This window comes from Lissotriton helveticus, chromosome 10 (genome assembly GCF_964261635.1).
Source record: "Lissotriton helveticus chromosome 10, aLisHel1.1, whole genome shotgun sequence".
Classification (NCBI taxonomy): Eukaryota; Metazoa; Chordata; class Amphibia; order Caudata; family Salamandridae; genus Lissotriton; species Lissotriton helveticus.
The window spans coordinates 168,166,482-168,193,873 of NC_136071.1; the positions used below are offsets into that span (position 1 = coordinate 168,166,482).

Below are 27,392 nucleotides of genomic sequence, written 5' to 3' on the forward strand. Positions count from 1 at the left end.
TTGTGTATTGTTTATTCATTTGTTATGTTGTTTGTGAAATGTAGTATTAAATTATTTTTTTTCTTCTTTGTTTTTGATCCAGGCTTTTGCTGTTTGAATTGGTGTAGGTTGTGGTTCGGTTAATGCTGGTTTTGCAGCTTGTGTAGTTGCATGTGCTTGGTAAGTAAATGTTTTTTGTACTATTTTTCCTAGATAAATGTATTGTTATGAAAAGTGAAGTTATTGCTGTTTGTGTGGCTTTGTGTTTCTTGATTGTTAACTTTCTTTTTTGTATTGCTGCTTGATGTGTACTTTGTCTAATCTATACTTTTTTTTTCTTTCCAGTGGGATTTCCTTTCTTTTTGCTGTGTTTCAGCAGAGTAGGTGCTGGTGAGTCTTCTTATATTTGGTTAGATTTGAATTGTTTTTGAGTGTATTGATTTTTGTGTGAAGACTCTACCTTGTTTACTTCTTCCTTTGCACAGTGTAGGTTGTTGTTCACTTGTGTGTGTAGTCTTCTTGCTTTGTAAGGATAATGGCTGCTCGCAGGATTACTGCTAAGCAGGTTGTTAGTTTGCTTTTTGAGTCTTCCTCTGACCATGGTCCAGACACTGACTCCGATTCGGAGCATGAGGTAGGTGCAGAAGATTCAGGCAGTGAGTTTTCTCTTCGCATGGTATCATCGGATGATGATTCTTCTTCTAGTGCTGATGAAGTGCCTGTGGTAGAGAGGGACATTGATGTGCCGGTAGAGAGGGAAGAGCCATGTGAGCGGCAGCCTAGGTCCTCAAGGTTTCCCTTTTTTTCTCGTCGGGAACAGGCAAGTGTGGTAAAGGCTGCGCCCAAAAGGTTTCACATTGCTGTGGTGCGCCAAAGGTTATCTGGTGCTGCTAGTCTTCCTGTTGTTGAGCAGCATGAGGCATCTGGTGCTGCTAGTCTTTCTGTTGTTGTTGAGCAGCAAGTGGCATCTGGGGATGCGAGTTCTTCTGTTGATGTTGAGATGCAAGAGGCAGCTGGGGATGTGAGTTCTTCTGTTGGTGAAGAGATGCAAAATGTATCTGGGGATGCTAGTATTCCCGTTGGTGTAGTGAGGCAAGAGGCATCTGGGGATGCTAGTGTTCCCGTTGATGTAGTGCAGCAAGAGGCATCTGGCCTGCAGGCTAGGGTGGCTTCTTCTCCTCATGTTAGTGATGACGTCTGGGTTGCCCCTGGCATGGTGCAGCCGGAATTGCCAGACTTCACTGGTGTTCCAGGGTGTAGAGTGAATACTGACAATTTTTTGCCAATTCAATATTTTCAGTTGTTTTTTGACGATGAGTTTTTGCAGGAGATTGTGGAGCAAACTAATTTGTATGCAGAGCAGTATTTGAGCGACCACAGTGCCAGCCTTAAGCCCCATTCCAGAGCTACCCATTGGTCTCCCACATATGTTGAAGAGATGGAGAAGTTTTTGGGATTAACTTTTTTGATGGGCTTGCTAAGGAAGCCATCAATGTCTTCTTATTGGTCCACTAGTCCCTTGATGGCAACATCTATATTTCCAGCAGTTATGACTCGTGATCGATATATGCTTCTTCTTCGCATGATGCATTTTGTTGATAATGATTTAGCGTTGCCACGCGATCACCCTGATTGTGACCGTCTTTTTAAGATTCGGCCTGTCCTTGATCACTTTGTTGATCGTTTTCCTGAGATGTTTGCACCTGGAAGAGAAATAGCTGTGGACGAGTCTTTGGTATTGTTCAAGGGCCGCTTGGTTTTTAGGCAATACATTCCTAGTAAGAGGGCACGCTATGGCATCAAACTGTATATGCTGTGTGACAGTGAGACTGGATATGTTTATAATTTCAGGGTGTACACCGGTAAGGATTCCAGCATTAACACTTCTGCTTGTCCGTCCACTTTTGGAGTGACTGAGAAAATTGTGTGGGAACTAGGTAGACGATTATTTAACAAAGGCCACCATTTATATGTAGATAACTTCTACACTAGTGTGCGTTTGTTCAAGGAGTTGGCCAAAGTGGGCACTGTTGCATGTGGCACGATGCGCAGTAACCGGAAAGGTTTCCCAATAGAACTTGTTTGCAAAAGGCTTGTGCGGGGACAGTCTACTGCATTGCGATGTGGGAAGCTTCTAGCTGTGAAGTTTTCAGACAGGAGAGATGTTTACATGCTGACTACTATCCATGACGAAAGCACTGAAGCTCTGCCAGTTCGGGGTGAGACTGCTGAAGTGCGTAAACCTGTGTGCATTTTAGACTATAATAGGCACATGGGTGGTGTTGACAGAGTAGATCAGAGGTTGGAACCTTATGCTGCTCTTCGAAAGGCTTACGTTTGGTACAAGAAGTTGGCTATCCATCTTTTCCACTTGGCATCCTTTAATACTTTTGTTGTTTTCCAGAAATCTTGTCCTGAGTCAAAGATGCCTTTTGTTAAGTTTCAGGAGACTATAATAGGCAGCCTTGTACTAGTGGAACAGGCAAGTGTGCCAAGATTTGGAGTGGTGGAGGAAGTGGCTAGACTGAAAGATCGCCACTTTCCAGAATACATTCCTCCCACAACTGCAAAAGACAATCCCACTAAAAGATATAGAGTCTGTTGGCGAAGAGAAGTGCGGAGGGAGTCTCGTATGCACTGACCTGACTGTCCTTCAAATCCTGGATTGTGTGTGCCAGCTTGTTTTAAATCGTACCACACACAAAAGAAGTTTTGGGAGTTTCATTGAGCTTGTAAGTGTACTGTCTGGACTGTTTTCTGTAATATTTTTTAGTTTGCTTTTAGGTTTGCATTAGTGCAAAGCATTTAGGTTTTGAATTTGTGTTAGCAGATTTGTAGGTTTCTACATTTGATTTGTGGTATTTCTTTAAAAAATTCTAATTTCGATGGTGGTGTGTGCAGGATTGTGCTTGGATTGTTGGTGTGCGTGGACTGGCGCTTGGCTGGTGGTGTGCGTGGTCTGGTGCTTGGCTGGCATAGTGCATGGATTGGAGTTGTGCTGGGGGGGTGAGTGGATTTTTGCTTGGCTGGCGGAGTGCATGGTTAGGTGCTTGGCTGGTGGTGTGAGTGGATGGCGCTTGGCTGGTGGTGTGCGTGGTCTGGTGCTTGGCTGGCATAGTGCATGGATTGGAGTTGTGCTGGGGGGGTGAGTGGATTTTTGCTTGGCTGGCGGAGTGCATGGTTAGGTGCTTGGCTGGTGGTGTGAGTGGATGGCGCTTGGCTGGTGGTGTGCGTGGTCTGGTGCTTGGTTGGCATAGTGCATGGATTGGAGTTGTGCTGGAGGGGTGCGTGGATTTTTGCTTGGCTGGCGGAGTGTATGGTTAGGTGCTTGGCTGGCGGTGTGAGTGGATTGGTGCTTGGCTGACGGTGTGTGTGGAGTGGTGCTTGGCTGGCGGCGTGTGTGGAGTGGTGCTTGGATGGTGTTGTGTTTGTGGAGTGGCGCTTGGCTGGTGGTGTGCGTGGAGTGATGCTTGGCTGGTGGTGTGTGTGGAGTGGTAGTTGGCTGTCGGTGTGCGCTGAGTGGTGTTTGGCTGGCAGTGTGCATGGTCTGGTGCTTGGATGGTGGTGTGGGTGGACTGGCGCTCGGCAGGCGGTGTGTGAGTAGTTACTTTCTGTTGGTCAATACACACACTGCTAGTTGAGTGACACTCCACACAGTCCATCATTTTGTGTAGTTGCAGTGTCAGAAATGTGGGCGTGTGAAAGTGATGGGCCCTTGAATGGCGCTGTTTGCTGGTGTGAGTGTTGAAATGTGATGGGTCCGCGGCTGGCGGTGTGAATGTTTTGTATGTGTCACGCGTACGAAAGGTGTATGAATGGCCTGTAAAGAGGTTGGTGCCTTGACGTGGCTTTACAGCTCACGAGCTGCGAGTCAGTGGTTCAGTTTATCATACTTTCAATTATACGCAGTGTATTTCATTTTTGATGAAATTACTTGTGTATCCAATTGTATGTACTGAATCATCACTCACCCTCGTGCCAAATCCAACCAGTATGTGTGTGTGCTTGCGGATTAAATGGGTGTGCAGTAATAATTGTTTTTTTTCTCTTTCTGCAGTAGGGTGTACCTTGCCCCTTATTGTGATTGTTGTTATGTGTTGCTTTTCCATTCGGATGGTGTCAATGGTCTGTTTTGTATCAGGTATGAAAGGTGCGTGAATGGCCTGTAAAACGGTTGGTGCCTTGTCGTGGCTTTACAGCTCACGATTTGCGAGTCACTGGTTCAGTTTTTATGCATTTATTTATTGACAGAGCATTTCATTTTTTTGAAATATCTTGTTAATAAAATTTTATGTACTGAACCATCACTCGCCCTCGTGCCAAATCCAACCTGTATGTGTGTGTCTTTGAGGAATACATAGCTGTGCTTGAATGTTTGACTTTTGAGTAACTCTGTTAAGGTGTGGTATCCTTTTACTCGGGAGAACAAGGGGAACGCAGGGTAGTAGGATTTTTTTGCCAGCACCGCGATCCCACGCCAAAATGTTTGGAAAAGTGCTATTTTTACCTATTTTTAAGGTTTGTAAAGAGTTCTGGGTAGGAAAACATTGGGGGACCCACACATGCCATACCTCCTTGGAAGCCCCCGGGTGTCTAGTTTTCAGAACTGTTTGGATTTGGTAGGTTTCCATAGATGGCTGTCTCGCACGGGGCCAGAAACCCAGGTAACCCCTCTTGCAAAAGCTGGTGAATTTAACAATGGTGAAAATGTTAAGTCCACCAGCTTTGCAAGAGGGGTTACCTGGGTTTTTGGCCCCATGCGAGACAGCCATCTAGGGAAACCTACCAATCCCACACATTTCTGAAAAGTAGACACCCGGGGGCTTCCAAGGAGGTATGGCTTGCGTGGATCCTCCAACGTTCCTTTACCCAGAATCCCTTGCAAACCTCATTTTTTGCTTGGAAAAAATCAGTTTTTTCACACGTTTAGTGTGAGAAAGCGTGGCATCACTGGGCTCACACAAATTAACTCCCACCCAGCGTTCCCCAAGGTCTCCCGATAAAAATGGTACCTCACTTGCGTGGGTAGGCATAGCGGCTGCTGTAGGAAAAGGCCCAATTCATACTGTGGAGACCAAAAAATTACCTTTAGCCAAATAATCTTATTTTTTGAGGGGGTCACCTGAGCTTTTGGCCCGGGGCTTGGCAGGCATGTTTGGAAACTACCAAACCCAAACAGTTCTGAGAACTAGACACCCAGGGGAGTCCAGGGAGGTATGGCATGCGTGGGTCCCCCAATGTTTTCCTACCCAGAAACCCCTGCAAACCTGAAATTTTGGTCCAAAAACCCACTTTTCCATACTTTTTTGGGTGGGATCTCGCTGCCGGAACAAATGTCCTACCACCCAGCGTTTCCCTTGTTCTCCCGAGTAAAATGATACCTCACTTGTGTGGGTGGGCCAAAGGCATGTGACTCAGGCTGGGGTGCTTAATTTGTAAAACTTAAATATGACTAAAAACTACTTTTTTCAAAATTCATTTTTGGCGTGTTCTGCTTTGGAGCACCCACACAAGTGAGGTATCCTTTTACTCGGGAGAACAAGGGGAACGCAGGGTGGTAGGACATTTTTGCCGGCACGGCCATCCCACGCCAAAATGTTTGGAAAAGTGCTATTTTTACCTATTTTTAAGGTTTGCAAAGAGTTCTGGGTAGGAAAACATTGGGGGACCCACACATGCCATACCTCCCTGGACTCTCCCGGATGTCTAGTTTTCAGAACTGTTTGGGTTTGCTACTTTGCAAAGAATACCACCGAGCCCCGGGCCACAAACTCAGATGCCCCCCCCTAAAATCAAGGTAGTTTTGCAATGAGGTAATGTAAATTCACCACCGTACGATTTGAACCGTTTCCTGTTGCAGCCACTATGTCTATCTACGCAAGTGAGGTACCATTTTTTTCGGGAGACCTGGGGGCACGCTGGGTGGGTGGAAATTTGTTGATCCACGCAGATTCCAGAACTTTCCACCACAGAAATGTGAGGAAAATGTGTTTTTTTGGTCAAAATTTTATGTTTACAAGGGATTCTGGGTAACAAAACCTGGGGGTAGGCGGACGAGTCACCCCATCCTGAATTGCCCTAGGTGTCTAGTTCTCAAAAATGTATAGGTTTGCTAGGTTTCCCTAGGTGCTGGCAGAGCTACGGCGCAAAAACAAAAGGTAGTCTTTTTGTCCGAATCGTGCTAAATTTCACTGGGAAATTGAGGTGCGACCATGCTGCGTTTTGCGCTGTTTCATGTCGCAGCCACTATGCCTAACCACGCAAGTGAGGTACCATTTTTTTCGGGAGACCTGGGGGCACGCTGGGTGAGTGGAAATTTGTTGATCCACGCAGATTCCAGAACTTTCCACCACAGAAATGTGAGGAAAATGTGTTTTTTTGGTCAAAATGTTATGTTTTCAAGGGATTCTGGGTAACAAAACCTGGGGGTAGGCGGACGAGTCACCCCATCCTGAATTGCCCTGGGTGTCTAGTTTTCAAAAATGTATAGGTTTGCTAGGTTTCCCTAGGTGCTGGCAGAGCTACGGCGCAAAAACAAAAGGTAGTCTTTTTGTCCGAATCGTGCTAAATTTCACTGGGAAATTGAGGTGCGACCATGCTGCGTTTTGCGCTGTTTCATGTCGCAGCCACTATGCCTAACCACGCAAGTGAGGTACCATATTTTTTGGGAGACCTGGGGGCACGCTGGGTGAGTGGAAATTTGTTGATCCACGCAGATTCCAGAACTTTCCACCACAGAAATGTGAGGAAAATGTGTTTTTTTGGTCAAATTTATATGTTTGCAAGGGATTCTGGGTAACAAAACCTGGGGGTAGGCAGACGAGTCACCCCATCCTGAATTGCCCTGGGTGTCTAGTTTTCGAAAATATATAGGTTTGCTAGGTTTCCCTAGGTGCTGGCAGAGCTACGGTGCAAAAACAAAAGGTAGTCTTTTTGTCCGAATCGTGCTAAATTTCACTGGGAAATTGAGGTGCGACCATGCTGCGTTTTGCGCTGTTTCATGTCGCAGCCACTATGCCTAACCACGCAAGTGAGGTACCATATTTTTTGGGAGACCTGGGGGCACGCTGGGTGAGTGGAAATTTGTTGATCCACGCAGATTCCAGAACTTTCCACCACAGAAATGTGAGGAAAATGTGTTTTTTTGGTCAAATTTATATGTTTGCAAGGGATTCTGGGTAACAAAACCTGGGGGTAGGAAGACGAGTCACCACATCCTGAATTGCCCTGGGTGTCTGGTTTTCGAAAATATATAGGTTTGCTAGGTTTCCCTAGGTGCTGGCAGAGCTACGGCGCAAAAACAAAAGGTAGTCTTTTTGTCCGAATCGTGCTAAATTTCACTGGGAAATTGAGGTGCGACCATGCTGCGTTTTGCGCTGTTTCATGTCGCAGCCACTATGCCTACCCACGCAAGTGAGGTACCATTTTTTTCAGGAGACCTGGGGGCACGCTGGGTGGGTGGAAATTTGTTGATCCACGCAGATTCCAGAACTTTCCACCACAGAAATGTGAGGAAAATGTGTTTTTTTGGTCAAATTTATATGTTTGCAAGGGATTCTGGGTAACAAAACCTGGGGGTAGGCAGACGAGTCACCCCATCCTGAATTGCCCTGGGTGTCTAGTTTTCGAAAATATATAGGTTTGCTAGGTTTCCCTAGGTGCTGGCAGAGCTACGGTGCAAAAACAAAAGGTAGTCTTTTTGTCCGAATCGTGCTAAATTTCACTGGGAAATTGAGGTGCGACCATGCTGCGTTTTGCGCTGTTTCATGTCGCAGCCACTATGCCTACCCACGCAAGTGAGGTACCATTTTTTTCAGGAGACCTGGGGGCACGCTGGGTGGGTGGAAATTTGTTGATCCACGCAGATTCCAGAACTTTCCACCACAGAAATGTGAGGAAAATGTGTTTTTTTGGTCAAATTTATATGTTTGCAAGGGATTCTGGGTAACAAAACCTGGGGATAGGCAGACGAGTCACCCCATCCTGAATTGCCCTGTGTGTCTAGTTTTCGAAAATATATAGGTTTGCTAGGTTTCCCTAGGTGCTGGCAGAGCTACGGCGCAAAAACAAAAGGTAGTCTTTTTGTCCGAATCGTGCTAAATTTCACTGGGAAATTGAGGTGCGACCATGCTGCGTTTTGCGCTGTTTCATGTCGCAGCCACTATGCCTACCCACGCAAGTGAGGTACCATTTTTTTCAGGAGACCTGGGGGCACGCTGGGTGGGTGGAAATGTGTTGATCCACGCAGATTCCAGAACTTTCCACCACAGAAATGTGAGGAAAATTTGTTTTTTTTGGTCAAACTTATATGTATGCAAGGGATTCTGGGTAACAAAACCTGGGGGTAGGCAGACGAGTCACCCCATCCTGAATTGCCCTGGGTGTCTAGTTTTCGAAAATATATAGGTTTGCTAGGTTTCCCTAGGTGCTGGCAGAGCTACGGCGCAAAAACAAAAGGTAGTCTTTTTGTCCGAATCGTGCTAAATTTCACTGGGAAATTGAGGTGCGACCATGCTGCGTTTTGCGCTGTTTCATGTCGCAGCCACTATGCCTACCCACGCAAGTGAGGTACCATTTTTTTCAGGAGACCTGGGGGCACGCTGGGTGGGTGGAAATTTGTTGATCCACGCAGATTCCAGAACTTTCCACCACAGAAATGTGAGGAAAATGTGTTTTTTGGTCAAATTTATATGTTTGAAAGGGAGTCTGGGTAACAAAACCTGGGGGTAGGCAGACGAGTCTCCCCATCCTGTATTGCCCTGGGTGTCTAGTTTTCAAAAATGTATAGGTTTGCTAGGTTTCCCTAGGTGCTGGCAGAGCTACGGCGCAAAAACAAAAGGTAGTCTTTTTGTCCGAATCGTGCTAAATTTCACTGGGAAATTGAGGTGCGACCATGCTGCGTTTTGCGCTGTTTCATGTCGCAGCCACTATGCCTACCCACGCAAGTGAGGTACCATTTTTTTCAGGAGACCTGGGGGCACGCTGGGTGAGTGGAAATTTGTTGATCCACGCAGATTCCAGAACTTTCCAAAACAGAAATGTGAGGAAAATGTGTTTTTTTGGTCAAATTTATGTTTGCAAGGGGTTCTGGGTAACAAAACCTGGGGGTAGGCAGACGAGTCACCCCATCCTGAATTGCCCTGGGTGTCTAGTTTTCAAAAATGTATAGGTTTGCTAGGTTTCCCTAGGTGCTGGCAGAGCTACGGCGCAAAAACAAAAGGTAGTCTTTTTGTCCAAATCGTGCTAAATTTCAATGGGAAATTGAGGTGCGACCATGCTGCGTTTTGCGCTGTTTCATGTCGCAGCCACTATGCCTACCCACGCAAGTGAGGTACCATTTTTTTCAGGAGACCTGGGGGCACGCTGGGTGAGTGGAAATTTGTTGATCCACGCAGATTCCAGAACTTTCCACCACAGAAATGTGAGGAAAATGTGTTTTTTTGGTAAAATTTTTATGTTTGCAAGGGATTCTGGGTGACAAAACCTGGGGGTAGGCAGACGAGTCACCCCATCCTGAATTTCCCTGGGTGTCTAGTTTTCGAAAATGTATAGGTTTGCTAGGTTACCCTAGGTGCTGGCAGAGCTACGGCGCAAAAACAAAAGGTAGTCTTTTTGTCCGAATCGTGCTAAATTTCACTGGGAAATTGAGGTGCGACCATGCTGCGTTTTGCGCTGTTTCATGTCGCAGCCACTATGCCTACCCACGCAAGTGAGGTACCATTTTTTTCGGGAGACCTGGGGGCACACTGGGTGGGTGGAAATTTGTTGATCCACGCAGATTCCAGAACTTTCTACCACAGAAATGTGAGGAAAATGTGGTTTTTTGGTCAAATTTTTAGATTTCCAAGGGATTCTGGGTAACAAAACCTGGGGGTAGGCAGACGAGTCACCCCATCCTGAATTTCCATGGGTGTCTAGTTTTCAAAAATGTATAGGTTTTCTAGCTTTCCCTAGGTGCTGGCAGAGCTACGGCTCAAAAACAAAAGGTAGTCTCTTTTTCCAAAGAACGTAAAATTTCACTGGGAAATTGAGGCGCGACCACGTTGCATTTTGTGCCGTTTCCTGTCGTAGGCACAAGGCCGACCCACACAAGTGAGGTACTGTTTTTATCAGGAGACCTGGGGGAACGCTGGGTGGGTGGAAATTTGTTGATCCACGCAGATTCCAGAACTTTCCACCACAGAAATGTGAGGAAAATGTGTTTGTTTTGTGAAAATCTTAGCTTTGCAAGGGATTCTGGGTAACAAAACCTGGTGGTAGGCAGTCGAGTCACCCCATCCTGAATTCCCCTGGGTGTCTACTTTTCAAAAATGTATAGGTTTGCTAGGTTTCCCTAGGTGCCGGCAGAGCTAGGGTGCAAAAACTACAGGTAGGCACTTTGCCGAAAAAGGGTCAATTTGTAACTGCTAAATTTAGGTGTGACCACGTTGCATTTTGCGCCGTTTCCTGTCGCAGGCACAAGGCCGACCCACACAAGTGAGGTACCGTTTTTATCGGGACACTTGGGGTAATTCAGATTTGTAAATCAACTGTTATTACCAATTGAGCTTTCATGCATTTCTCCCTTTGAATGAAAGACATTGTGAAAAAAAAATCTTTATGAAAAATGACCAATAATTCTCATGCTAGTATGAGTATTCCCAACTTTGAAAATGTGCAATTATATACTGTTTATGAAGTCTATAATTTGTACCCAATTCAGAAATACATAGGTGTCTTTCATACAGATTATTCCATGTATACATTTTCCAAGACAAAGTGCACTATACCCAGTAAATGAAAAAATACCATTGCAAGTTGCTGCTCAGTTTTTGGATCTGGGTTCGTCGGGTTCTTGGTGAAACTACAAGTCCTATATATCCCCACAACCAGGAAGGTCTAACGGATGTAACGGTATATTGCTTTCCAAGAGTTGTCAAAATTAGAAAAAGTTATAGGTGAAAACGTTGAGACAAAAGGCTGTTTTTTTCAACAAAATTTCAAATATTCCAATATCTAACTGTTAGTTTCTATAACGAAACCTTCATGGATTTAGACAAATGACCCCTTTCTGAATTCAGAATTTTGTCTACTTTTCGACAATGTAAAGCTGTCCAGGATCCATTATTGCTTTCAAACTCATTTCTACCATTAACTGGAAGGAGGTGGAAAGCTCTAAAAATAGCAAAAATAGGCTATATCCCAGAAAAATGCCAAAACTGAGTGAAAAATTTCGGTTCTCTGACAAAAGTCTGTCATTCCCTGAAAGCTGAGAAAATGGAGATTTCAGCCCCACAAACCCTTTTGTGATACCATTTTCAGGGAAAAACCCAGAGGCTTTCATTTGCAGCCGGTTTTTCCCATTTTTCTGGAAAAAACAAATAAATCACTATATTTTGGTTAATTTCTGGGCCCCCTCCAAGGGAATCCACAAACCCTGGGCGCCTTTAGAATCCACATGATGTTGGAAGAAAAGGACGCAAATTTGGCGTGGATACCTTATGTGGTCAAAAAGTTACAAGGGCCTAAGCGCGCACTACTCCAAAACGCCAAAAAAAGCCTCAGCACAGGAGGGGAAAAGGCCTAGCAGCGAAGGGGTTAAATCAGTTTTGAGTCCCTGAGGCCGCCCAGAGATCCTCAAGTCCCAGACGGTCTATTGGTGCTGTCAAGTAAACCATGGCTGCGCATTCCATCTTTAAGTGTATTTCATTCCATAGATGTGAGTTCAGTGTTCCTAGTTCGGCCATTGTAATCCTGTGCCAGCACTTGACATAGGGACCTTTGTGAGTGATTTCTTGGGTCTGCAGGCCAAATTCCAGCCTTATTTGTGCTGGCGAGACATAATTGGGTAGATTGAATATTATTCTTGCCAATCTTGAGACTGTTCTGTCTAGAATAGCCGTGTCTCTTCCCCTCAGGCACTCGCTCCCATTAATAATAGCTGGAGTGACCTTTGCTTGCCAAAACTGTAGCAGTGAGATAAGGCTTGGACAGGCTCATTTGTGTTTAATGGATTTTAGAGCTACCGCAATTGAATTGCCTCTTCTTTTGATGGCTTCTTTTTGTGTATTAAATGTGCCTTTATTGTCTATTATCACTCCCAAGTACTTATATTCTTCAACTACTTCTATTGTAGTATCGGCCAAGTGCAAACAATATTTGGATGCTATCTTTTTTGTATGTAATAGCATTACCTTAATTTTGTCAAGGTTGATGGTTCGACCGTTGGTAGCTGAATATCTACTGGTTGTATCGAGCAGATGTTGAAAACCGAAGGGGGTTCGGCTGATCAACACAAGGTCATCTGCGTACAGCAGATTGGAGAGTAGGAGCCCTCCTATCCTTGGCGCATGTGAATTACCAATGTCCAATTCCGTTGATAGGTCTGCCATATACAAATTGAAGAGCATCGGGGCCAGCACACACCCCTGTTTGAGCCCCTTTGTTGTTGAAACTTTTCTGGACAGGAAATTTCCATCTCCTAGCTTTACTTGGACCCATGTGTTAGTGTGTAGGAGTATTAACTGGTAAGAGCAGATGGTATTTCCTTTTCCTCAAGTTTGAGCCAGAGTTTGTTCCTGTCAATTTTATCGAAAGCTGATGAGAAGTCGATAAAACACCGAAAGAGAGGGTATTTTGCTGCTTTGGTACCGTCTATTAATAAAGGCAAGGCAAGTATGTTCGTTGTTGTTCCATGCCCTTGCAAAAACGTGTCTGATTGATGAGGATAATCGATTTCCCAGGCTGCAAGGTCATCCAGCATAGTATTTGGCCTCAATATCAATTAACGCTACAAGCCTGTAGCTATTTGCTATGTTCTTGTTCCCTTTCTTGCATATTGGGGATATGATAGACCTCCTCCCGGAATCCAGGATATTAACTCCTCCTGAGATTTGTACAAACAGCGGTAGTAGTGTAGGAGCCCAGTATTCCGGATATTTTTGGAATAGCATCAGTGGAATCACGTTAGGGCCCGGCGCACCCTCCAGCTTGCCTTTAGCTATCCTGTATTTGATCTGATGAGTTGTGAATGAAAGATGATTGTTTACTACTGGGAAAGTTAGGTCAGAGAGAGTTGCCTCAGGGATTTAGCCGGAGCTCTGCTTCTGTTCTGAGTTAAAATATTGCAGCAGGTGAGAGGCCCAAGCTTCTTCTGTCAGATGTGAGTTAATTCTTTGTACGTTCGGGTTGTCTAGGCTGTTTATTGTGCGCCAGATCTCTTGAGCTATTGTTAGACTTTGAGTCGCCGAAGTCTGCGTAATGTTTTGTTTATTGCTTTCTTGAGCTCCAGAAGATTTTGGATATAGATAGGTGGTTCTTTTGATGATCTGATGAACCATTAGACATTGAAGATAAACCAGTGATTGCTGTATGCATTTCAGTGTTTTCATGAAGAATTCCCAGCGCGTTATCAAGTTTGTATTGGTCTCTTCCTGATTATCTCATAATGACTTTGCTGAGGCCAGCAGTTCTTCTGGTCGGTTGGTTTTGCATCTAATCCTCCTGAAGGTATCAGTGTATATGGACTCTGGATCCTCGACAGGCTGATCTAATGATGGTCTAGATATTCTCATAGTGATTTCATGTGGCAGATGATCACTTTGATCTTGAGTCCTTATCTAAGAGCCTGCAATCATGCTGAAAAGCGGTAAAGTAACGAAGGTATAATCTATTAGTGTACTGGCGGCTGCCTTGTGGAATGTAGCTACCAGGGGCTGATCTCCCGGGAAGCACCTGTTTACAATATAAGGATATTGCAACTCATTGAGGAGTTTCATGACCATATAGAAGAATAAGGCAGATTTCCTTTTTAGGGTTGTGGAAATTCGATGTGTGAGTAAATGTTTCATTACATCAGGGCATTGTTTGCTTGTCTGATCCAAACACTAAGATAGTGTGGCCTGGTCTCAGATATCAGATTCTCTATTAGAGCCTAGGGGAGAACCCAACCCCCTTAAAGCTACAAAGTAATCTGGATGGTGCAGTCTTGTGGTAATTAAATGACACATGGAGCATCACCCCTAGTGACCTCTAACCTGAGTATTGCTAAAACAAGGGAAGACCAGGTGACCAGTTGCAACACCAGAGGTGGATTTAGTTGTGTTTGCTCACATCTGGCAGTGGGTTGGCTTTACATATGGTAATACAGTTTTACTTTATGTTTTTTTTTTTTATTAAGAAATTCACTGAAAAAAACAAAGGTTAAACTGACATAGTTAAGTGAATATCTCAGTGACAACATTAATGTTTGAACTAAAAATAAAACATATCAATTCTATTGCTTGTGCCCCCACCATGCACTGCTCATGACCTCACCTATTACATCACTTATTACATGTTCTATGACATCATTTATGATAACACTGATGACATCTCAAATGACATAATTGATGACACTACTGATGACATGATTAAAGCCTCTTTTGCACACATTGCTAAAGGAGTATGGCATTAGAGGCATGAAAGTATGTATAAAATAGATCATATTAGTATGAGGCATCATTAATGCAATCATATATACAACCCCCTTAGGTGAAACAAGATTATGTTATGTTCGGCATTTACCCTAAACCATATACTTCATGGTTACCCAAGTTCATGTTGACTATCAACCACAGATAGAAGGGTAAGTCCTACTGCACACAGTTTTCAATCTGTATACAACAGTTCAGAGAAAACCAAGTTTCTCCGCATACTCAACTTCTGTTTACATAACTAATACCCTACTATGGGCACCCTTTATCTGTTTCAAACCTCTGTCCGTCATCACACCTTCATTTAGATATTAGGTTGATGTGACTAGAAAAGCGGATACAGAAAACAATATTTATTCTATGGAGAGATTTTATTTGTACCACACTGTTTGCAGACAGTGAAACTCTCATTCTCAAAAACACTACAGAGTATTAAAAAGTATATATTAAGAACAGTGTACACTCTATGCAACACAGTACGGAAAATGTTGGACTTTAATCTCCAAAGCTGCTTATCCCAAGGCATGTCGTGGTAATGACATGCCTGGTAAAGGAATGTGTGGTAAAGTCTCATTTGTTGTAATATCCGCGTTGTAACTGCAGCACGTGGTTCGGCCATCGTGGTAAAAGCTGTTTCCCGTCTGAAGGTGCTAAAGATCATACTACCTTCATAGTGTGATGAAAACTCTACAGATAGCCCATCTTCTGAAGTGAATCAAGCACATGTACATAGGTTAGTACCTGGTGCACACAGTCTTCTATGTTATGTAAAAATTGTCATGCTGAGATGATGCTGTCTAATAACTCAATGCGGCTTACAATACTCAATATGTAGTACGTAATAATAACAATAATAACCCACATTTGTAAAGCGCAAACAATCACCCGTTAGGGTCTCTAGGCGCTGGGGGCCGTCAGGAAGATTAAGCAAGCTATTGCCCAGAGTCACATGGTGCTGGGCTAATCTGCCGCCGGCACCGGGGATCAAACCGTGATCCACAGATTCCGGAGTCAGTCGCCCTGGCCGCGGCGCCACACCTCTCCCGTAGAATATTTGCCCTGTTGGAAACTTTTATGCAAAACCGAAAAATGTGTTGTGAACATACTGGACACAAGTTGTCAACTGTCACCTGCACACAGAGTTACACTTCAATACAAAGATTTGCATTTTGTAAACACTTACATCCATTAGCTGAACACAGGCTGTACAAAATTGGGAAGAGAAGTGATATGGTAGCTACGAGCCACTATGTAAACTATAAAACAAACTAACACACTCATCGGATGATGTCATCAGTGATGCCATTTTCCACTGCTACTTGCAAATGGGTGTTTTGTGCATGGCGGGTGATGGATTTATGCCATGCATTGAGGGATTTGCATACCATAACTGTTGAATTTCTGTGGTTTTGCATGCTTGAGCGAGAAAAATAATTCAGATTTTAACAGTGGTTATGTTATAAATGTGAGACGTTATCGGGAAATGAGAAACTGCACAGTTGTGTCCAAGAATAATTAGGAGTCCAAGTCAGCATTTGATGCTCAAAATACATGTGCATTCTTTATTTCATGGAAGAAAGCACCCAGGAAAATATCTGTTACTCAGAAGTGACAACTTACAGTCTTGGATATCTAGTGGCAAGAAAACACTCCTTGGTGATACCAGTTTAAGGCTGAGCCTTGTTAAATGGCACGAATGTTATAGTAGGCTGTGATTAAATTAGTAGGCTCAGCTGAGGCCCTTTTAGGCACGCCAAGCCCGACCGAGTTCTTCACTCTATCCTTTTTAGGTTTTGCCTTAGCCATGCGTACGAAGTACGCATGCGCTAGCAAAACCTCTTGATTTCTATCTGGGGTGATGACCCGCCTCTGCCTATCATTGGCTAGCTCCATAAATGGAGGCTAGCCATTGGGAGGCAGAGGCTGTCAATCGCGCTTTCTCTCGAAAACGCGATTCGGGGGCGTTTCTGGTGCTTTTTTTAAGCCCCGCCCCTTTGTCCCGGGCCGCGCTGCCATTGGCTGCCGGCCCGGGACACCCCCGTGACGTCATTCCCGGGCCGCGCTGTGATTGGCTGCCGGCCGGGACACCCCCGTGACGTCAGCCAATCACAGCGCGGCCCGGGACCTGACTTGTTTAAGAGTATACCTTGATTATCTGAAACTGCCACTTCAGAGTTGCCCTTCGTTCAATTGAAATTATAGAGGAATCTTTCTGAGCCGAATGCCTGGTATGAGCACCATTTCTCGCAGACTTTGCAATACATGCAGAGTTTCACCTTTTTAGGGTCTGGAAGGCGGATGATTGTAAGACTCGATTTCACATGAAAATCAGTCTCTGCGAGGGTCACTTTATGCCTTTCGTTCTCTGAAATGCTAAAGTGGATTTCCCATTTTCATAAACCAGATTTTGCGGGACTTCCTCGGTGTGCACAGCAGTGTGAATCAATGAAATCTTGATATATTCACAGAGTCTTTATGACTAACAAGCCTTGAGAAATGGTGATAATTCATTAATAAAAACACGCAGGACACGAGTGACAAAAGGGTGCACGTGTGCCGGCTCTGCACGGCGGGGGCGAGAGCTGGCGCTGCCCTCGCGGGAGTTGCGGCGCCCTCATCACAGTCGGTACCTCTGGCTCCTCCCAGCTCCGTGCGTTCACTGCCGGGAGAAAGGAACGGCGCCCCCGGCCTCATTCACGAGGGTGGCGGTCTCCCCCTCCTGCCCAGCCCCCATCCACTCCCTTGTTTGCCCGGAGCGGAAGAAGCGGCCCGTGGCGCTGACTGGCCCGACCCCCGCCGGATCTCAGCTCCTCTCCCCTCAGCAGGTCGGAGGCGCCGGCGGGAGATGTCTGCTCGGGGTTCGGAAGAGGTAGGGTCACGCTCGTCACCTGTTTTTGTTTTCTCTGGAGAAAGATAAATACGCGAATGTCCTTAGCGAAATGCGGATAGGTAAATGCGGTGATACACAGCTGGGCCGGGAGACTCGAGTCCCCGGAAGTTGTTATATTTGACTGCAGACTTTCCTTAGCAAAACTTTAATTCTCAACTCTAGCAAAACTGCACAGATGGTTTCATATAAAAATGCTGGTCGTGGTTGTGATCCGGTTTATACTTTGAAACAGCGTGGGACAGATGTAGGTTTGTTTTGGCATGGCTCAAAAATGTCCAGTTTTACGGTACTAACTCTGGCTAAAATGAGAAAGAATCGTGCGTTTTTGCACGCGGTGGCTCGGTCTCCTTTGTTTTGCATGGAGGAAGCTGCTGATTTTGCAAATGACCCGAGGCGCCCGGGCCCTCGGCTTTGTCTAGTTCGCATTCCTGTCATGGTGCTGCTGCCCGGTTCAAAGGTCTCATCTCCCAATTCACTAGTGCGTGCACAACTCGCCGTGCACGATGTCAGGAGCACTAATGCATAGCTCGTCTCACTGCTAGTACATTTGTGCTCCAAGGTATAGTTCACTGCATGCACAGCTATGCACTGATGTCTATATAGCTCATTTATGTGTGTGCAATAAGGCGCACATTGTGAATGAATGCAAGTTTACCTTCACCCCTCAATGAAGGCGTTACTTGGATTTATTTACATTTGCAATGCAGTGGGTGTGCCCTCGACCACCTAGGGTATTTTCTTTATCAAGAAGTTGCCTCTTTCCTTTGTTGTGCCGAAATGGTTGTGTTTGGAGGTCCATTAGCTGGGAAAATGGGAGAGCGCTTCCGCCGGTTTGTACTTAGCATGAAACAGCCTTATGTTTGGGGCAAGCAAGATTGCATCATAGTCCTCCACAGGCCGACTTTAGCCTGGGTCCCATACCCCGGCACTGATGGATTCTCAAAAGTTATAATATGCAGGAAAACATAATGACATTTCCTAGGAGGAAGCAAATATTGGTTAGGCACGTACACCTGAAAACATTGAAAACATATGGTTAATCCCTATCGATCATATTTACCTAGATCAGGGTTCGGGAAGAACTTCAGACATGGGAACGCTCAGGTATGGGGACCAGATTCCGGGAAGGGTACGTCTACACGGGACACCACCTGGGACTGCTACTGGGACAGGACAGGGGGGCTCTGTGTGGGTGGGGGGGCTCTGTGTGGGGGGGGCTCTGTGTGGCTGTGTGTGTGGGGGGCTCTGTGTGGCTGTGTGTGTAGGGGGGGGCTCTGTGTGTGTGTGGGGGCTCTCTGTGGGTGTTTGTGTGTGGCATTTGCGAGAGATTAAGCTATTGGCATTGTAAATGACAATGCCATTTATTTATGTTAAAAAAAAAACATAAATAAAAATGTCAAGAGCAATGCCAATAGCTCTAACTTTAACAAAGGCAAAACCATTGCATTGTAAATGCTTGTTTTCACAGTATCCTGTTAGCCTTGCTCTTGCTTTCAATCCATTTTGCTCTCAAGTGTTGCCAATCTGTGAGTTTCTAATGAGCTTTGTGAAGGTTTCTGCTTATTGGGGCATCTGGGTTCTGTGTATTTTTCCTAAAATACCTGACGCAATGGCTGCTTGCTCCAACATTTACAACACATGGGGGCAGATTTATGAAGGCCTTGCGCCGCCGGTGCGTCATTTTTAACATGGGAAAAAGTGACGCACCGGCGGCGCAAGGCCTTCATAAATCTGCCCCATGGTTTTCAGAAACCGTGCAACGGTCACAACTTTCTCTTCCCTCTACCAATTAGCTCGTGCAAATGTAAGCTGCAGGTGATTCTTTATTTACTCTTTGCACCAGTTTACAGCATGAAGATCAAGTAAGGAGGAGTTAATCCAACTTGTGTTAACAGATCTCCATAAGTAACTTACTTTTGTGCACGATGCTGGAAAACTAGGTAGGCTAGCTCCAACACAAGACAGGATTTTGATAGAAATGTATGCCACAGTTTCTACAGTCTGTGCTAAGACAGAAGTCTGAAGGCCTTCTGGGGGCATCAGAACGAACCAGATGATTTCAGAATTGTCTAGAACCTTAGCAATCAAGTTATTTTTATAAAGTTGATTTTTATAAAGTTGCTAGAACAAATGGCAGTGAATATAGTTCAAGTAAGAACAATACTTGTGTCACTCTAACATTGAGCAAAAAAACTTCTTACTGAAGAAGAAAATTCAAATGTTGATTGATATCAGGTGTTTTGCAACCAAAGCCATAATAGGAATTTAGGGCTCACTACGAGATGCATTTAAGATGCCCACATCTTTCATCCTTTTTGCCAGTTATGTGTAGTGAAACCTGCAAAATGGGGACTAAAGAACCCAGTTTTTTACTCTAGTTTTATCTAAAACAATTATTTTTTGTCTATCTATCAAACTATTGACATTTTTATTTGCAATGCCTTCCTGTCGCAGGACAACACTCCTACACACACCCAGCCTTAACTCTATCTCCATTTAGCTTTTGCAATTTCAGCAAGGACATAGAGTAAATATTTATGCAAGAGATGCTAGACCGGAATGAGGAGTAATAGTATAATTCATCTGGAGAGCTTGGCTAGGAGATATTTAGGGGCCTATTATGATTGCGGAATTTCCGCATCCTCCGGGCCGGCGGAAGCCACCGCCGGCCCGGAGGATGCGGAAAAACCGCAGCAGACCCACCAAAGACCCACCGCCACATTAGGATGGCTGGTGGGTCCTGGTTTCCGTCCGCCGCTTTTCCGCCGCGGTTGGCTTACAACCGCGGCGGAAAAGCTCTAATATGGTGGCGGTGTCTCTCAGACACCGTCCGCCATATTAGGATTGCTGCCAAGATATGCTTTTCCGCGGCGGGTTTACCGCCGTTGAAAAGCATACGGATCTTCACTGCAGGGGCCCGTTGCGGGCCCCCTAGGTGAAGGGGAGGTGGGGGGTGCTCATGGGGGGTACCTATGGTACCCCCATGTATTTGTATGCAGAAAGCGGCAGGCACCGCGCGGTGCCTGCCAATTTCTACATACAAATGCAATGCGTGCATTTTTAACATTGCTGCGGGTGCAGCTTGAAGCTGCACCCGCCGCAATGTTAAAAATAGAGGATGTGACCGCCAGGGTGGCGGTCACATCCTAATAGCACAGGAGGGAACGCCGCAGCCCATGCGGACGTTCCCTCATCCTCGGTGATCGCGGACGGACTCAAGTCCGTCCGCGATCATAATCGGCCCCTTAGTTTTGGTACTGGTCAGGTATCAGTGCCTTGTATTGTAATCATCTTTAGGAATGTCAGTTTTGTAGTCAAAAGCACCCCACTGCTTTAAGGGTATATAAACCTGGTCCCGATTGCAACATCAATGACTAAAAATGCTAGAGCCATCTCATTTGAAGGCAGTACTCATGTTCTGCCTGACCAGTCACAACTTTAGAGAAAAAAAAATGAAAAGGAAAATCATGCAAGAATAACAGCACATGCTGGAATCAAAAAGACTTTAAGCGATGTTATATTGAAGATACTCTTTAACATTACAAAGTGGCTCAGGATTCTTACCTACGGTAATTAACAATGGGCTCATGAATTTGAAATTAAAGAGTTTCCTTCCTTGAGCAACAAAGGGATCATTTGGGTTGTTCATAGAGTCTATGTTCACACCAAAGGAGGTGCTGATGACCACATCAATACTGTAGGAGGAAAACATCCTGGGCAGATAGAAAATGTAAATGAAGTGATTAATTATGTAGCTCAAATCCAAATTCTACAACAAAACCAACAATATCTTCTAGCTAAGCAATAATTTTAAGCTATATGCTCGTGCTGATTCCAAATACCCGCACTCTGTTGAACTATCCCACCTTTGTATACATAAGTTGTAACAGAAAGTCTATACAACTGTACAGTGTCTAAACCTGGGTACCAGAGGAATGGAGTAAACGGAGATTTATTTTTACATTGATTTTATAAGGTGTTCATCATTACCAAGTAAATATTTTCAAGATTTGTTTTGTGGCGATTTAAATCAACAGACATACAAACTTAAAGAGCAATGTTTAATGAGAAAACAAATAGTTTTGTCTATAGATGTCTGGAGCATTATCAGTATGAAATACCAAATTCACCATTATTAGAGCTCTTTCCTTGAACTGGCGGTTGAATCCTATTTGTTCACAGTTTTCCAAAAATGCCACACCTCCAACTCACATCTTTCTGCAAGGATGGTCAACACAGAAATCCCTTTGCCAAAAGAATGACGTTGACAGTGTATGACTTAAATCCCGATCCTGAGTGGGTAAGAATAGGAGTGGCATTTTTAGCACCTGGTAAATACTTTACACTGGTGTGGGGTATTTACCAACTGTAGTAAATACCTCCTATTCGGAGTATTTCAGGGGTAAATTAGCTATAAAATGCAGGGTCGATGTTTACTGTAACATATTACACCTGTACTACCCTTTTTTGCTTTCCTTTTGCCCCTGATAAATTTCGGCAGGTATTATCTACTGAAATTTATCAGGTGAATATTATGGAAGGTATGGCGTTTACTGCAAAACACAAATTCCAATCCCTTTGCAAAATGCCCTTAATGTTTAAGTTGCAACCTTAGATATTCACCCATAAATTTGATCATACCCTAAACCCTCCGTCTTTAAACCTCCCAGCCTAACACACAAAGGTTTTCAACCTTATGCAACACATTCTTTTAAATCCGACATTTTTCAAGCAGTTTCAATAACAAGAACTCATCACTCACCCATACTACTAAACCCTCTTTGCAAAGCCCACAAATCCAAAGCTTTTCCTTTCCATTTTCAAGTCCTTCCTCTTTTAAAGCATGTATAAACTAAATCCTGCTCGGCACACTTGTTGAAGTCCTGTTACTCTTTACACTGTCTTCCATTTAGTACCCACCATGTTCATCCAACCCCAACACTGTTAATACCTAACCTGCTCATCACTTCCCACAAACCTTTGACACCAACTACACCAAAAAGAGACCAATCATTTCTCTGGCCTTTTTAGCTAACACAAATGTAACCACTTCAACTTCCTTAAATGCTGTAACCAATCCTACATTCCTTTAACACCATTACTCTGGTCTAAAATTGTCGGTATTCATTCAACCATAAAGTCACAAAAGCGAGTTGGCTAGTCAATTACAGGAGTTTATAGATAAACAGAACTTGCTTCATGACTGCACTCAAGGTTGTGACCATCAAGAAGCGCTGATCCTAGATCAACAGACAAAAACGAAGAACTTTCCCAGAATAGAGAAAACCAAACTAGAAGCACAAACATTAATTCACATGCTACTAACAATGTGGGCCAAAACATACTCCAAGAATCAGTAAAATACATGCAGATGGTGTGGTATTATTTCTTAATTACTCCAGAGAAGAGTAATATCAAGACAGTTTTTGAAACCATAAAAAAGGTTTTGTATCATCTCATTTTATAAGTGGAGAAGTGTGGCTCAGGGGTTAGAGGCAGCAGACCCGGAAGCTGAGATCGGTCCTGGACCAGGGTTCAATTCCCCGCCTCGGCGGGTCTTGGGCAAAAAATTCCATGGACTCGATAATTCTCGCCCCGGTGCCTCCTCGACTCACGGGTTCACACTCTGCGACTCTGGGCAATAGCTTGCTTAATCTCCACAACGGCCCCTCGCGGCGGGATGCCTGACTTTCACCTTGTGGATACCCTGATATCTCACAGGGGAATACCAGGACGGGTTCCCTAAGCAAGCGCCGGGAAACCCACTGCGGGTAGCTGTGCGCTATATAAGCTCAACTACATTTACATTTATAAGATAAATGCTACCAAGAAAGAGATTTTATTGATAACCTTTGAACCACTAAATCTAAGCCTCAAACAGTGAAAACACCACACACAAACTTTCAGCACCAGGTTAGAAAAAGGAACTTAATTTAATTAATAAAACAAGACTAAACAGCAAAAATCCAATTCACACAACTTGAGGTATGCATTTTTGGGATCAATTGTGTTTATTAAAGCAGTTTGTATACAGTATAACACAGCATGTCGCCTACAACCCTTCCGGGTCGGCTACATTCAAGTTTAATTACATTTCCACTGCCTGCAACCCTGAGGCCGGCAATATAATCAGGACTGAGCTTTACAAAAAAGGAGAAAGAAGTAGAGAAGAAGAGGAAAGTAACTGTAACAAACCATCCCTCCTGTTAATCTTATGTGAAGTAATAGCAGTGTAGCAGTACAATTACCAGATACAATGGTGCTTAACCCAATAAGCTTAGTAATTATGCCATTTGAGCTTCGGAGGAGGGAGGGGGTAGAGACCTTCGGTACCAGCCGAAGAATCTGGAGATAAGACAAGCATGTTAATTCCCTAAATTCTAAAAAAAGGATGTGAATGATGCCCACAGATCCGAGTAGGAGGAGCATCCCGGGGTAACTGCCATGGAGAGCTTCTCAATTTGTGCAGCCAGAAGGAATGCTCCGGTGTTTTATCTGTACCCTAGAGCAAGAGAACCACCTAGTAGGCTGCGTCCAACTTGAGAGCCATCTGTCTTCCCTTAATGGAGCATAAAGGAACGACTTCGCATGATGGGACTGACGCGGTGAGCCACCACACACTTGCAAAGAGAATCGCATCAATTTTAAGCAGTAATATAGGCCTATATTACCCACAAAGGGTTGACTCTTTAACTGGTTTGGTAATAACCGATATAGACACTTCCAGCTTGGAATCTGTCAGTGAGCCTGATTCAGAAAAAGAGTTGAAAGGTCGTGTAAGCAGAGGGGTCAGGTCTTTGCAAAATGTTTTTTTTAATAAAGCATTGAAGCAATCCGGGCCTAGGAATTTTAAGGCTTCAAGCAAGTAATAACCGAGATCACCTCTTCAATATGGATTGGCTGCTCCAGAGTAGCAGCCACTTCAGGAGGCAAGGAACTAAGAGTCGGCTCACAAAGGTAGTCCCAAAGGTCTTTGGTCCGACCCTCCAATGAGGAGTATAAAGAAGCATAAAAGGCCTGGATGGCTGCAGCAATGCCCTCAGCATCTTTCGTCTCAGTGTTGGGGCCGGTATTAATAGATTTCACTGAGCCAGTGTATTGCTTACTACGGAGTCAGTGTGCGAACATACACCAACTACGATAGTTACCCAGATAAAATCCATGCTTAAGACCTAACATAGCATACTCCACGCGGTCCAAGTCTAGTTGTTTAAGCTGCAATCGAATCTTCTCCAATTCCCTCCAGACCCTGGGGGCGCCAGACCTTTTATGGATAGCCTCTAGTTCTGAGCCTCTTCTCTCAAAGTCCACCTGTTCGTCCGTCTTCTCAGCCGCAGCGATAGCTAAAAATTCCCCACAAATCACCAACTCTAGGGCTTCCCAAACTTAGGTCTGAAAATACACACAACTATTGTTTAGGGCAAATAGTCCTTAATCACCATCTGAATCAGCTTTACCGTGCGTGGGGAACGCAGTATAGCATCGCCCTGGGAAGGGGAGGCGCGCAGCCTCATTGTCGCAGTTATATGTGAATGATCTGAGAGAGAACGGGCTTGATGGTAGTAGCAATGATGTGGTGTAAAAGGGACGGAGAAGCTAAGAAGTGATTAATTATGCAGCTCTTTCTGTGTGGGCAGGACACAACCTATTCAGGTGTGAGTGAGGATGGCTCCAGTTACTACCTCCGATCTCCCCAGGATGGCTCATCAAGTCACACCTAAGTTCCCATTGTGTGTGGCTGTATAGGGAGAATACACAACGAGCAGCTGTCACCTCTCCAGACATGTATCAGAGGCAGGTAGCAGCCACCAAATAGCTAAAGTAAGAAAATGACAGCTTTCTAAATGTAAACAATGAAGTGTCTAGGCTGGATTCTTAATTTTTTTTCTTTAGCGATCAGGATATGAGTTTGCCTGAAACCTTGGTTTTCTTTTCTCTTTTACCCATTCTTAGTAGTTCCTTTCTATTTTTTTTTCCAAACTAATTAATTCACATACATCATTGGGTTTACATGCCCGCTTTGGTCTTTTTACAAAACAGGTTGCCAATTCATACAATTATAAACATTACAAAAAAACCTCTAAATCATATTGTAAACTCAGTCTAAAGTAAAATAGCTAATGCAAATACATTTGTTACAATTGATTAGCTAATACAAATATTTTAGTACCTTGGGCCACATGAGTCAGGAGTTTCAAACCATACCAGTGTTGCACTTTATAAACATAAGAGTCAGTACTCAATATCAATATTTATATAAGACTCTTGATTAACGGCTATTCGTCAAGTGGTTGTATTGCCTGTTGAGTTTGTAAGAGGACAGCTGACACTGTTCTCGGTTGCCTCAAAAAAACAGGTTAAATATTTAAGTTCAACTCCCTTCCAGCGGAAGAAAGTCAATGTGTTTCAACCTCATTAATTTGAAGTCTCCTCAGGACCAAGGCTGGTTCTTAACTGAAATGATAAAGTATATAGAAGTTTAAAAAAATAGATTATATCTGTTTTTGTGGCCGAGATTACATTTCTAGTTTTCCTGTCAGAATCGCTCTCCTACCTTATATGATGCAAGGATTTTGGTTGATAATGTGAAATAACACTGTGGTTGTGTCTCAGTTTATCCTTTTCTTGAATTTATAAATATTTGGCTGTTCAGGGGAGAAGAGCAAAAAATCGAATATTGTAAGAAGTTTACCATCTTTTTCAATTTTTTTAAGATTCTTGAGTACATTTTTACCTGCCTTCATTCTACTTTGATATTACTCCCTTAGTTTGTTTCACCGTGGCGGGTTCCAAAAGGGGGCCGTATTCTCTTTCACACCTGCTTTGCTACTTCATTGCACTCTACGGGAAAAATTCGGAAGCTGTAACTAAAGTTGCTATGTCTCCACATGTTACATTATGGAGGATATCTTGATGTTTCAAATACCTTTAGTTTGCTCGTATTTCGTTCGTAATAGTTCCAGCTTTTGGGACTTTGGACGTGTGTGGCATTCCCCGCTTGATCGCCTATTTAATTGTCTAGAACGCAAATTCTGCATGTATTTGCATTAGCTAATCCATTGCACAAGTGTATTTGCATTAGCTATTTTACTTTAGACTGAGTTTACAATATGTTTTTTGTAATGTTTATAACTGTAAGAATTGAAAATCCTTTTGGAAAAAGGCCCAAGAGGGCATATATATCCAATGATGTATGTGATGTAATGAGTTTGACAAAAAAACGGTAGAAAGGAACGGCTAAGAATAAGTCAAATAAATATTAAAACCTAGGTTTCAGGCAAACTCATATCCTGATCCCTAAAGAAAAGAAATTAAGTGTGGTATTTGAATCCAACCTAGGCGCTTCAATGTTTGCATACTATAAGTGGTATAGCTTTTGGCTGATATATAGGCCCAACCCCTCATGTTAAAACAACTTTCTAAAAGTGGTATTTTCAGAATGGCAATTTCAAATCTGACTTCACTATCAGTTGTGTTTTTAAATTGTGATTCCAGAGACACCAAACTTGAAGGGTCTATCTCTTCACAAGCGAGTTATACTTGAAAAATGTAATAAGGTAATCCGAATGTTTTCCTATGGGAGAGATTGGCCTTGCAATAGTGAAAAACACATTTGGGAGTTTCCACGTAAAACTTAACAGTACATGTCCTGCCTTATGAATATATTGACCACCTACCCCCTGGGTTATCTAGGGCTTACCTTAGGGGTGAATTATATGTAGAAAAGGGAAGGTTTAGGCCTGGCAAGAGGTTTATCTTGTAAAGTCGCTATGGCAGTATAAACTGCACATACAGATCTGCAATGGCAGGCCTAAATCATTGCTCCTTAGTTTTATGGAAGTTGTCACCACAAATAAGGTTACATATTGAAGAGATACATGTGACATTGTCAGCAGCCATAAGAAATGACACAGCAACATTACAACATATCAATGGGTTGTGCATCTCAATTATTAATTAGTGGGTTGGTGGGTACATCGGCTGGGGGAGGGTAGCATTGGGCTACAAGAGAAGCTATGGATGACCAAAAGAAATCAATAAGTAGCCTATTACAAAGCCTTCACTGCATT

At 43.8% G+C, this 27,392-nt stretch overlaps 1 protein-coding gene across 1 annotated transcript in view; it reads right to left on the minus strand.

Moving 5' to 3' along the window:
* The window catches only part of LOC144786061 (cytochrome P450 3A21-like), a 258,043-nt gene that overhangs the window by 109,959 nt on the left and 120,692 nt on the right, over nucleotides 1-27,392 (minus strand). The window contains exon 7 of the mRNA XM_078665006.1: nucleotides 20,887-21,035. Coding sequence (XP_078521132.1) covers nucleotides 20,887-21,035 — 149 coding nt within the window. The remainder of the gene's footprint in view (nucleotides 1-20,886; nucleotides 21,036-27,392) is intronic.